The sequence below is a fragment of the Aythya fuligula genome, chromosome 1, assembly GCF_009819795.1.
Source record: "Aythya fuligula isolate bAytFul2 chromosome 1, bAytFul2.pri, whole genome shotgun sequence".
Lineage (NCBI taxonomy): Eukaryota > Metazoa > Chordata > Aves > Anseriformes > Anatidae > Aythya > Aythya fuligula.
This window is the reverse complement of record NC_045559.1, coordinates 164,631,483-164,643,852: the sequence shown is the minus strand read 5'-3', so window position 1 is coordinate 164,643,852 and position 12,370 is coordinate 164,631,483. Positions and strand designations below refer to the sequence as shown.

The 12,370-nt window shown below is 35.1% G+C and overlaps 1 protein-coding gene across 2 annotated transcripts in view; it reads left to right on the top strand.

Moving 5' to 3' along the window:
- Positions 1-12,370, top strand: part of PIBF1 (progesterone immunomodulatory binding factor 1) — a 120,160-nt gene that overhangs the window by 77,789 nt on the left and 30,001 nt on the right. For both annotated transcript variants that reach the window (XR_004254537.1, XM_032207741.1), the window contains exons 13-15: positions 2,751-2,841; positions 7,237-7,339; positions 11,443-11,573. Coding sequence is in view for 1 of the 2 variants with exons in the window: in XM_032207741.1 (XP_032063632.1) it covers positions 2,751-2,841; positions 7,237-7,339; positions 11,443-11,573 (325 nt within the window). In the remaining variant the exon portion in view is untranslated. The remainder of the gene's footprint in view (positions 1-2,750; positions 2,842-7,236; positions 7,340-11,442; positions 11,574-12,370) is intronic.

Sequence of the window (12,370 nt, the reverse complement as noted above, 5' to 3'; positions counted from 1 at the left end):
AATACCATTCCCCCTTGTCCTATCACTTCAGTCCCTGACAAAGAGTTCCTCTCCTGCTTTCTTGTAGGCCCCGTTTAGGTATTAGGAGGCCACAGTAAGGTCTCCGTGGAGCCTTCTTTTCTCCAGGCTGAACAACCCCAACTCCCTCAGACTCGCTTGATAGGAGAGGTGCTCCAGCCCTCTCTGATAATCCCTGTGGCCCTCCTCTGGACTCATTCTAATAAGGCAATGTCCCTCTTGTGCTGGGGACCCCAGAGCTGAACACAGCCCTCCAGGTGGGGTCTCACAAGAGCAGAGCAGAAGGGGAGAATCACATCCCTTGACCTGCTGGACACGCTTCTTTTGATGCAGCCCAGGATATGGTTGGCTTTCTGGGCTGCAAGTGCACATTGCCAGTTCATGTTCAGTTTCTTGTCAACCAACACCCTCATCCTTCTCCTCAGGGCTGCTCTCAATCCGTGCTTTGACCAGCCTGTATTTGTACTTGGGATTGTCCTGGCCCAGGCATAGGACCTTGTACTTGGCCACGTAGAACTTCATGAGATTTAGTTTATCTTCTATTTTTACACATCATATAATCTCAATTTGATTAAAATTTAGATGTTAGGTTAGATCTGCTTTGTTTGGATTAGTTTATCTGCCAATAAATATTTAGAATAGTATACTGTTGTTAAATTTACAATATTCAGTTATACTACAGCATGCAACAAAGATGGTGCAGGGTCTAGTGGGCAAGACACGTGAGGAACAGCTGATGTCCCTTGGTTTGCTCAGCCCAGAGCAGAGCAGGCTGAGGGCAGGCCTCATGGCTGCCTGCAGCTCCCCCACGAGGGGAGCGGATGGGCAGGCGCTGAGCTCTGCTCTCTGGGGACAGCGACAGGACCCAAGAAAACAGCATGGAGCTGGGACAGGGGAGGGTCAGGCTGGGTATCAGGAAAAGGTTCTTCACCAAGAGGATGGTTGGGCACTGGTCAGGGCAGTGGTCACAGTACCAAGCCTGCTGGATTTCCAGAAGTCTTTGGACAATGCTCTCAGACATATGGTTTGATTTTTGAGTGGTCCTGTGTGGAGCCAGGAGTCGGACCCAATGATTCTTGTGGGTCCCTTCCAACTCAGGATATTCAATGATTCTGTGTTGTCTCATAAATTCTATTTTAGAAGCACGCTACATTTAATGTTGTTATCACTAATGATATGGAAACGGCCAATGGGCAACACTAATTATGTTTTCAACTTTTTTTTTTCTGTATTTTCATGAAAGGTTTTAGTTAATATTAAAGGCTTGTAGTAAAATTGTAGTAAAAAGTTGTGTCAGGGGTACGCAAATGACATAAAATCAGTGAGCTTTTCCAAATGGTGGCAAAAGAGGAAGCATCCCCTAATTCTGTTTCTGTGGAGGTGCTTGTTTAATCCATGAGAGAAGCACCTTGGCACAGACAGTTGCTAATTGATCAGGTTATTACCAGAAGCTATGCTCAGCAGTAGTTTGCTGCTTTGAGACTACAAGTCAAGTTCAGCATGTCTGGACTTACTCCACCCCAGATTTGGGACTCTGTATTTGCTTTTGCTTAAAGTTAAGGTTTTTGTCAGTCTATTTTTCCAGCCTGTCGAGGTTCTTGTGAATAGCAGCCCTGTTCCACAGTCTGTGATACCACCTCCCCAATCTGGTATATTTCTGAAACTTGCTGAAGGTGCATGATATCCCATCGTCTGCATTTTTAGTAAAGATTTTGAGCAGTATTAACACCTGAGAGATGCCACTATCGGATGACTGACTCGAAGTTGGACTTGGTATGACTAATTTGAGACCAAAGGTCCATCCAGTTTTCCACCCACCCAATGCATGCTGGTTTGGCTTTAAGGATATTGTGAGAGACTGTATCAAAGGTTTTGTCTTTACAGTAGTCAAGGTGAACAACTTCTGCTGCTCCCTCTTACTACCAATCATTTCATCACAGAAGGCTATCAGGTTAGTCAGACATGATTTGTTTTTGCAACCTGTTCCCAACCGTGTTCTTGTCCATACTTGGAAGTAGGGAAATTAGCTTCATAACTTTAACAGAGACTGACGAGAGACTGACTGGTTTATCATTCTACAGAATCTCCTTCTTGCCTTCTTTGAAGATAGGTATGGTATTTGTTTTTCTCAGATTATCAGGAATTTCTGATCATCACAGTCTTTCAGTGACGGTCAGCAGCCTTGCAGTGACATCAGCTCTCTTAGCAACCTTGGATTTGTCTCTTCTGATCCCATGGACTTGTTTATGTTCAGTTGGCTTAAGCACTCCCTAATTTTATCTTCCTCTACTATCTCATGTATGCACAAAAAATGCATTATTTAGAAAAAAACAAACGGCAACATATCTTTGTTCTGCTGAATTAAGCTTGTAATATTACTTTCTATTTTGTGACCATACCAGTAGTGAATATTCCAGGGCACTGACTTTTTTTTTTTTCCCCTAATTTTATATTATCTATTACTTTTTTATTAAGTCCTATGCTAATTCAAAAATAAAAAGTGAAAAGCTTGCCAGTGTTATAAAGTGAATGTAGGGTACTGTATTAATGCTATTGTCAACAAAACTGTTTGACTGAAGCCTGAAGGCTGTGTCAGTTTACAACTGAAAATCTATCTTCTAGAAAAAAAAATCACTTTTTTTTAGAATCACTTAGAAGTTTGTAAGTTCTCATTGTAATTATATTCTTCAAAGGACACCTTAATAATAGTACCTTTCTGGATTTTTTTGCAGTGGAAGATGAAGTTGAAGCTGAAAGGGTTCTCTTCTCATATGGGTATGGTGCTAATGTTCCTACAACAGCCAAAAGACGACTAAAGCAAAGGTAAATAGGTGGTTCCTGAATTTACTTGTTCAAGGTAAAGTAAATGAATGTGTGTAAATGTGTGTAGTATGTTCTATCTTAGAAACTAGCCAGTTTGGTTAACATAAAGAGTCATTTTAAAGACTTAAGAATACAGAAAGAGGGCGAAGAGTAGGATCTGTTAATGTGGTTTATATATATTAATGAGCATATAGATATTTTTCTAGGTTATTTTAAGATTTTTTTCTTATTTTTTAAAAAGATTAATTTTAATTGCATAAAAACTAAGCAGCTGTAAAAACATACTAGTTACATTCTTCATATATATATATACACATATATATATATAAAAGGAAATAAGTTCTTTAATACCTTTAAAATAACTTTGTTTAATTGCAGTAAAAACGTATCTGTCAGGAAATTAAGAAGGCCAGAGTTTTAGAGCATCTTTACATCCACAGTATTTGATTCCAATTACATGTTTCAGTTTGCTCTGATCCTATTTGATCAGAGCAAATCCAATTGCTCAGGACCTTTTACAGTTCTGATTATCTCTATAGATGAAGATTCCACGTACTCTACAATATCAGGTCAGAGTAATTTATTTTTTTTTTTTGTCTTCAGCCTGACAGAGAAGACACACTTAAGAAGGTTGTTCTCTCAGTATTAGACTCATTATTTGCATTTTGAGTGTGCCTACAATTTGCTTGAATGCAAGAAAGTACGCTGTAATTTGTGTTAGTGTTAGACTTTGACCACACTTCTTTCCATCAAAATGAGAAACCCCACCATTATTGGTGGACACGTTGGAATAGAGACAAGATAAACATGTAGCACAACTTCACAGGATATATATCTAGCATTCAGCTATCTGTATTTCAGAAGCTGGAAGTGCAGCTTTGTCAAGGAAAACTGTTTGTTTTTGCTACAAATGTGTGTTTAGTTGGTTTTGTCCTCTTAACCTCCTGCCCCCCCCACCTTCTCCAATAAAAAGAAGATTTAATGTCCTTTAGGACAGTAATACACTATGATAGTTACTGTTGTGAACTAAGGACAAATGATGGCCTGTTCATATTTGTAGCAAAGATTTGTGGGCTGCGCACTGTCTCTTCCATAGTTTATACTTGTTTTTCAAGTAAGTGTTGTCAATACTGTCAATTATATTAGACCTGTCATGCACTGAGTTGCATATTGCTGTCAGAAATCATAAAGGTTTTATGTAGTACTTAAGTTTGGCATAGCTTAGTTTACTCTTTTGCATTTTTATGTCTCGTCAGATTGTTTCCTAGTAACATTTCTTTTTATACTGCATAAAATTCCAGCAAGAAAAGGGAAAAAAAAATCCATAACCTTGTTGTATGTCTGTTTTAGGAGACTAGTGGGAGCATCTTTGCCTAAAATTTCAGTTCCCTCCTCCTTTGTCAATAGTTTGGGAACTTTTCTGAGTTTCAGCAGTTTTCTAGTTTCCTTCTTTTTTCCTACCATATTAGGTTCAGTTTTATTAGATGTAGATTATGTACACATTCAAGGATTCTGCTAAATCGCTTTTGAATGATGAATCTGATGATCAGTAAACTGGGATATCAGAAATGTTTAGAAGATAACTTCCTGAGCTTAGAAGTGTCTCTGTCAGAATGTATGCATCACAACTCCTCTTTTGTTCCAAAAGACGTTGACAGATAAAGCGAATTTTAATTCTTCATAGTGATGCTGGAGACTTCATAAATTTTAGAAGATAAAATTAAGAACCTTAAAAAAGCCATAAAAGTGTCTGTACGGTCTACCTGCTGCTGTTCTGACTCAACGATAGCTGCTATGTAGAAAAAGTGTGTGATTCCTTTGGCTCCAAAGCTTGAAAGCAAAGTCTCTCTGACACCAACTTCTATGTTTAGAGCACTTAAATAAGTACAGGTACATTTTCTATTCTCTGGAAAGAGAATCTATTACAAATGTGAATAGTAATCTTTTTTGAGTCCACTACCTGTTTTTTTAATTTCAGACCTTTGGAATCCTAAATGAAGAGCTCTTCTAAGTTCACAACACACAATTCAGAGTCAGACTAAAACTTAATACAAAACTACCTATTCAAGCATAGTGCATCATGGAGTCTATACCTCTTTGCCTCTACTTTTTCTGTGCTATTTCATGTCTTTGGACATAGGCACTGTAAACCCAGTGTATAAACTAGTATATTAAACCCATCTGGGAACATTTTCAAGAATTGAGACAAAATGGCACTTACTCTCAAATTGAACTCTCAGTGTAGGTTAACTGCATGAGAACTACTTAACAGTAACACTTGCTGGCCCGCACTAACCCCTCCACTGTGCATAGAAACTGTTTGTGAGAGTGTAAATTACCACGTGCCAGAATGCTAGCAGGGGTGTTTAGTGGTTTGCTAGACAGTGGTTTGCAAATAGTTATCTCATCCTTGAGCACTGTATAATTTTCTGTTGTAGTCGGAATCAGAGTTTTCCAGTCTTCGGAGATGCAGTACCTTTGTCCCTTTTGCTTTAAATTTAAGCTAGTCAAAAAACATATTGAAAAGCGTACTTGAAATACATACTTGTGCTTATCTTTAAATACTCAAAATTCAGGTTAAGTTCACTGAACAGTTGTAGCCGGAAAAAATATGAAAACTAATGCATAAAAAGACTAATGCATAAGGTCCCTAACTAGAGATATTACAGAAGTGGTTGTTTTCTGTTTTGTACTACATGGGATCCTAACGCACATCTCATACATCATAAACAAAACTCTGAATAACTAGTTTGGAGGATATCTCTTTCCCTCAGTTAATGTTTACAGTCTGATGCTCCTTGTAGGAGTAATTAAGAAAGAACCAACCTCTTAGTGAATGCTGTTGCCAATTTCAGGTCATTCCTCACATATGAGGTGAAAGTAGAAGATTGTCTGTATGAAAGGGTAGGTTTATAACACAAGTGAAGAATATTAAGACTTCTGCCAAATCTAAAAGTGTATTCCTTTTTACTGAGGAAGAGGTGGTGGTTATGAGTTGTCAAATTCTCAAGAGAAAGTATATATACTCATCTAGCTATACATAGTCTAAACCTCAGCTTAAGGGTAAATAAAATCTTCCCATTGGTCAGCTGTAGGCTACTTAGGCTCATATATGTTCAGTATTGTGGTCAAGAACTAGATAACACTGCTGTATTTTATTTGGAGACTCAAAGTCTTAGATTTTCAATTTATGGACAGTATGCATTCAGATTCTATGATCTGAACTGGAGTAACTCCTCCCTTCCTTTGATATAGAAGTTTTTGAAAAATGGTACACATTTGACTGGAAGGATAGATTGTTGTGTAGAGCCATCAGATGAGTGGTCAAGGCACATTAAAAAGGGATGAGTATTAGCCCCATGTATCTTTCTCATTGTTAGAACGCTGAATTTCTCGTGTCATAGTTGTATAATAGATTGGTTCCCGGAATACCTAAATATGGAGGGGTAGAGCAATAGCTTATCTAAATATATTTTTCACAATAAGTAGCCAAACTACTACAATCCCATCATTACAGGATACATAAATTTAGACATCTCATCATAGGTTTAGTGTAGAGATTTGACATCTAACCTCCCATTATAGTCAATCGAGTTCTAAGCAGTACAGTCAATGGAGTTTGGAGTATATTTCAGCTCATTGTCCAAGAGTCCACTTTAGTGGAATATGTTCAGGCTCTACTGACTCTATTGAATAGGACTAAATGACTGTAATAACAACTTGAAAGGCTGGGTTAGAGATCTGGAAATAGGCCCTGCGATTGCCTGCTGAATCTTCCCATTGCCGTCTATAGAACAGTGCTCTTGAATTGATGATGAACTTCTCTAATTTTGGACACATGCAACAAGATGAGGTGTTCGAGTAGCTGAATAATTAATTTGTGGGTCTGTTAAATAAGTGGTGATAACATGTAGTTAGCATATTAAATGTCAGACAAAACGATTTCCCTCTGTTTAGAAAATGATCGAGTATTACATTTTTTGCTATGCTCCTACAAAATGTATATTGGTGAGTATTTTTTAAGACTGATTTAAGGAGAAGCCACTTAAAGTGATTACTTAAAGTGCTAAAAAAGTAAAAGCTCATAATTAATTGAAGCATCCTGACATGATTATTGCAATTGCATAGATTGTACAAATGATACAGGTAATTACTTTGTAAGAAATACTACAATGGCATAACTATAGGAATGTCATTTCAGTGCTGTTAAATTCTATAATATTTTCATTGTTCTTTAAGCTTTGACCATTCTGTTTGGTTTCACTGTGTAGTTTATGTATTAATATTTAAATATCGATGAAAAATTAAGGCAATCAAGTTCTTAAGTATAATTGTGAGAATTGCTTTTGCATATTTGGGAAAAAAACAACTTGAGCTTGCTTTTTGTTGGCACAGTGTTCACTTGGCAAGGAGGTTACTGCAGCTAGAAAAGCAAAACTCATTGCTTGTAAAAGATCTGGAACATCAGAAGGAACAAGTAACACAGATTTCACAAGAGGTAAATTACTGCTACAAAAAAAAATCAAATCTGTAGAAACTATAAACATTGCAGAACAGCTGTTCATAAAATGAAATATTTTCTAAACAGTGTTTATTATCTATTTGATGTCAAAAAAAATAGCCTCATAATTAACCAAAACTCTATGTTAAACGTTCTCAAAGAAGTTTATATTGTGTTTTGAAATGGAGATCAAAAGAGGGATTACTTTATAGGCTACACAAGAATGTAGGCCAGACAGACAACGTTCTGATTTCTGAACAGAAAACCAGCTAGCCAAACTAGTTTGTTCTGTTTGATAGTTAATTGTTCAATGAATACCTCATTACTTTTTACACAGCTCTGCCCTTAAATCACTTTTGAAGATATTTCTGTAAATCCTTTTGTACTTCGTTCAGCTCTTGAGTAGTTTGAATATACAAATCTAGGGAATGTTTGACATTAGACATTAAAAAAAAAAACAAAAACAAGCAGCTAAAATTAATCTTTTTGATAATGTTACAATGGGTTAAATTTCATGATCTTATTAACGACTGTATGTAATAGCTGAAATCGCATATTACACTCAAACAGAGAATAAACACTAAACAAAAATCCTTTTGCAATCTCCCGGAAGTAAAACTTTTTTTTTTTTTAATTATTTTTAAGATTGTCTTCCAAGTTTCTCATAGGAACCAAAGAACTGCTAGACTTGCTGTTAGATATTGCCACCATATGAAATTTCCAGCTAACTGCTTTGGGAATACGGTTTACAGTTGAATTTTTAAAGCCATAGTAATTATAAATTAAGATAACTATATGAAAGTTAACTTTCTATTTACAGTGCAAATGCTTGAATTTTCTGCATATTTAAAAATCTTGGATTTTATGTATTTTATATGTATTTATATTTATAAATATAACTATATATATATAACTATATATATATCTATATATATGATTTCTGAGATATGTATATATGAACAGTGTATGTTTTTGTGTTTATTTTTTTTTGACTAATACTACAATTTATTATGGATTCTTCCAGTTATATGTTAGTAATTTGTGTTTGGTTAAAACATGCCTTTCAAATGTCCTTGACTTGAAGACATGAAGTGATGAAATCCAGTGATATCCTTGATAATTTCTTCTATCATTAGCCTTATGCTATCATTAATAAAATAGGTGCTTTATTTCCCCAAACTATCTGGTTTCCACTTTCATAGATTTCTCCTTACGACTGGTTTTATTTACGTTGCTTCTAGATCACTCATGAAAGATTTAGAACCACTGACCTTAATTCAAATTCCTGCTAAATTCCACTAGAATATCTTCACCTTCATTTTTGGAAGAATTTATATGAGATGTCATGTAGCCTTTTCTTGATCTTTTGTCATATAATTGTATATTTTAAATCAGAATGTGATTCAGCAGTAATTTAAATGTCTTGCAGATAGTACAGACAGCTAATGCACAGCTACTAAGCTTGTATAAAGTTAAATTAATCTCTGTTTGCTATTTTTACTGTATGCCTTGAGCTAGTATGGATTTTTACTCCAATGTGTCTTGTTTCTTGAAATTTTTTAAAAAGCAAAACAGATCCTGTTCATCATGCTCAGGTAGCCCATTACTATTCTTTCAATTGACAGTTGGTTCAGACATCTAGGTGAAAGTTGATGACAAAGTGATTGCACCAACTTGTTTTGAACTTGGATTACGTACTGGAATCCATACTTGGATTCTGCTGCAGTATTTATGATTCAACCTTTTAAAAACTTTATAAAGGTGGGAAAAAAGATTATAATAACTACAATGGGTGCTCCTTGTAAGATTCTTTTTATAGAGTATTCTTATCCAATTGCTGCTGAGGTTTATAGAAAAGAGAGCTTTATAGATAAGGAATCATATTGATCTTCTTGTAAAGTTTAGCCTTACCAAGAAGTAAATGCTCACTTCTCCATTCTTTAATTCATTTGATGGAACTATGGTTGAAAGTTGGAACCCAATGGAAAGTTGGAACCCAATGGAAAAGCTCAGCTGCTGAAAAAAACTTACCAGTCTTCAGTTAGTCCCATTATAGTTTTTCAGGCTTTATTTAAGTGTGTGTTCTCAGGTGTTAAAAGAATGACGCAGGAACACATAAGAATCTGGTACATTTAGGCAGAAAGAGACTCAAGTTGCTTACAAAAAATAATACTTTTGCTCAATAATAATGCTTAATTCATTTGCATATGTGTACATGAGAAAAATTGGTGTAAGAAATGCATTTAGCGCTTAGTTTATTATGGTTTAACAAAAATCTCTTTTAGGTCTATAGAATCAAATTAGGCAGAAAAGCACTGCTATTGAGTGGGAAGGGATAGCTGTTTTTAGTAAATGTGATCCATTCTAGCTAGTAAAATTAACGAGTGAATAGATGAGTTAGCAGCATTGAAACAAGCTTACAACACCTCACTTGTTCTTTCCTACTGAAGTATTTCAAGTCTTATCAAGGAGAACAGTGAGGAACTTCACACTGTGATGACAAAATCCTTTGAAATTTGGTAGGCTATCAGGAACAGGTTCTTCCAAACAAGAGCTGCATTAATTTTGTTTCTCCTTTAATGGCAGCCTCAAAGTTTTATGCTGATACATTTAGATCATCCTAGACATTAATGCTCCATGTCTTGAAACTACCTCTATGTCATGTAAAGACTCCTTCCGTTGTTTTCCTGAAACGGATCTCTTTGATAGCTTCTGCTGTCAGAAAACTAATAGCTTATTTTTCTATTGCTTATCAATTTATTGAAGATTTGTTTCTTCAAAAAGATGGTTGCCTCTTATTTTTACTTCTCTACTATGAAATTGGTATTTCACTGTGGACTAGAGTAACTTCTTTAACTAATTTATTTAAATAATAAAGATTCATATGAATTTTAAGATGTGCAATGTTATTTTCTTTCATTACACTTTTTAAAACATGAGGTGAAGATAACTCTCCTTTTAGAAAGGTCAGTATGTTGAACAAGCAAAGTTTTGTCCAAATTCTGTTTTTTAATAAAAGTGAACCATTACGTTGTAAGTTCTTTGCGCATTTGACAGAGTAGAGAGTATTATAGTAAAACTGCAATAAAATATAATGGAATCAGAGAAGGAAGGAAAAGAACTTAGGCAACGTAGCCTCATGTTTTGAAAATTGGGAATGAGATTAAAATCTGACTTTAGGAAAGTCCTAAAATATTACATAGGCTAGTTCTGTAGGAAGGTGGGTATTTTGTTTTGTTTTGTTTTTCTGCTTTTTTTGAACAACAGTGTATAGCACAACTTGCTCCTCAGTCTGATTTGGCAAATGCAGATTGTTTAATCTATTCAGAAATTTTATAAACTAATTGGAAAGCTTAATGATTAAATTAATTCCATTAGACCTGTTTATATCTAAACTTTAAAAGATTTTAATTTATTTTCTTTCAAATCTAGTTAGTGTTCTTGATTTGTATGTACTCCAGCAGCTGAAACTGCTGAAATCTGGATATTTGATCTTAATTCTGTGTATTGTTTAGTGAATTATATTGTTATACTGCTCAGGATACAAACCATATCAGTTAATATTTAGCATTGTATTTTATTGTTTTATTCCTAGTGATCCTAATTTGTGCAGGGAATAAGGCTAGAAAGGTTTGTTTCCTATACATAGGTATGACAGGTCTTTTATACTGCTCTGTTAAACATCCTGTTGGATTTTACAGTTCATATAAAGCAACTGATTAAAGAAGAAGGGACTTTTTTCCATTATTACGTTGTCTTTATTTAGATTCAATTTCCAACATGAAAATTCCATTGTGAGAGTACTATTTCAAAAAGATGTCACTTGTGGTCAATACAGCGAACAAACAGAGGCCTTCTGTATACTCCTTTTTTTCATAAATGGAAGCTGTTACATTAAAACACTGAAATATGCAAACTAGGAGAATATAGACACTAGTAGCATGATTGTAGTGAAATTATATAGTTTGTTGCATTTTTGTGAGTTAACAGGTTTGGTTTTTATATTACTATGCAATTGGTAATAATTGATTGTGATTCAATAATAAAGACATCATTGTGCTTTATAAATTTTAAAATTAGTAATGCTTTTCTTTTGTTAGCTTGACAGAGCAAATTCTTTGTTGAGTCAAGTTCAACAGCCATATAAATACCTCATTGAAACCGTGCAACAGAGAGATTCTCAAATAAGTCTACAAAAGGAACGTATTGCACAACTTGAAAAAGATGTCAGGTAATTAAAATTGCTGTTTCTTTATTTTAAAATGAAATTAAAATAGTTTATGTATTTATCATTAGATAAAAAAAAGTTATTGTCCATAAAGTAGCAGATGTCATCATTGACTAAGTCTAGTTTTTATGCTGGAACTCTAGCTTCTGTGAATTCTCTCATACAGTCATAAAAATAGGCTTTAGGTTTGGAAAAGCAGGAATGAGGGAGTCAGGTTTAAAATGAGTCTGGAGTTGAGAAGAGTTCTCAGGAGGTAGAGGAAAATTCAGAAGAGTAGAAGGAAAGAATGACGTACCAGATGTACAAATGTAAAAGTAAAGAAATAAAGTCACAGAAACATAAGACTAGTCCACTAGCAAAAGGTAGCTCAGGTGTGACATGAGCAGGCTTCCTGTAGTGTAGACTCTGATTTGCTGTTCTGTCCAGCTGTCAGAACTCTCCGATCACTGAGCAGCTTCCCACCATCAAATACCTTTATAAACTGTGTTTACCATTTGGTTCCCAGCTAAACTGTTGTAAAATAATTTGCCACCTGATTTTCAAGGATGTGGATAGTTGTGTCCCACTGCACTACAGAAGAATAATGTTTTATCTGTTAGGCATTTTTGCGGTGTCTTAGTTTAGGAAATGCACGTGGTAATAATTATGAAACGTTAATGCAAATAAAAACACAGTTTTTCCAATAAATCTGTTAAATGAAAGAGAATAGAAAAAGTAAGTCTCACCATAGCTAAATACTTTATCCTACATAGTGTCTTACATATAGAATCATAGAATCAGTTAGGTTGGAAAAGGCCCTA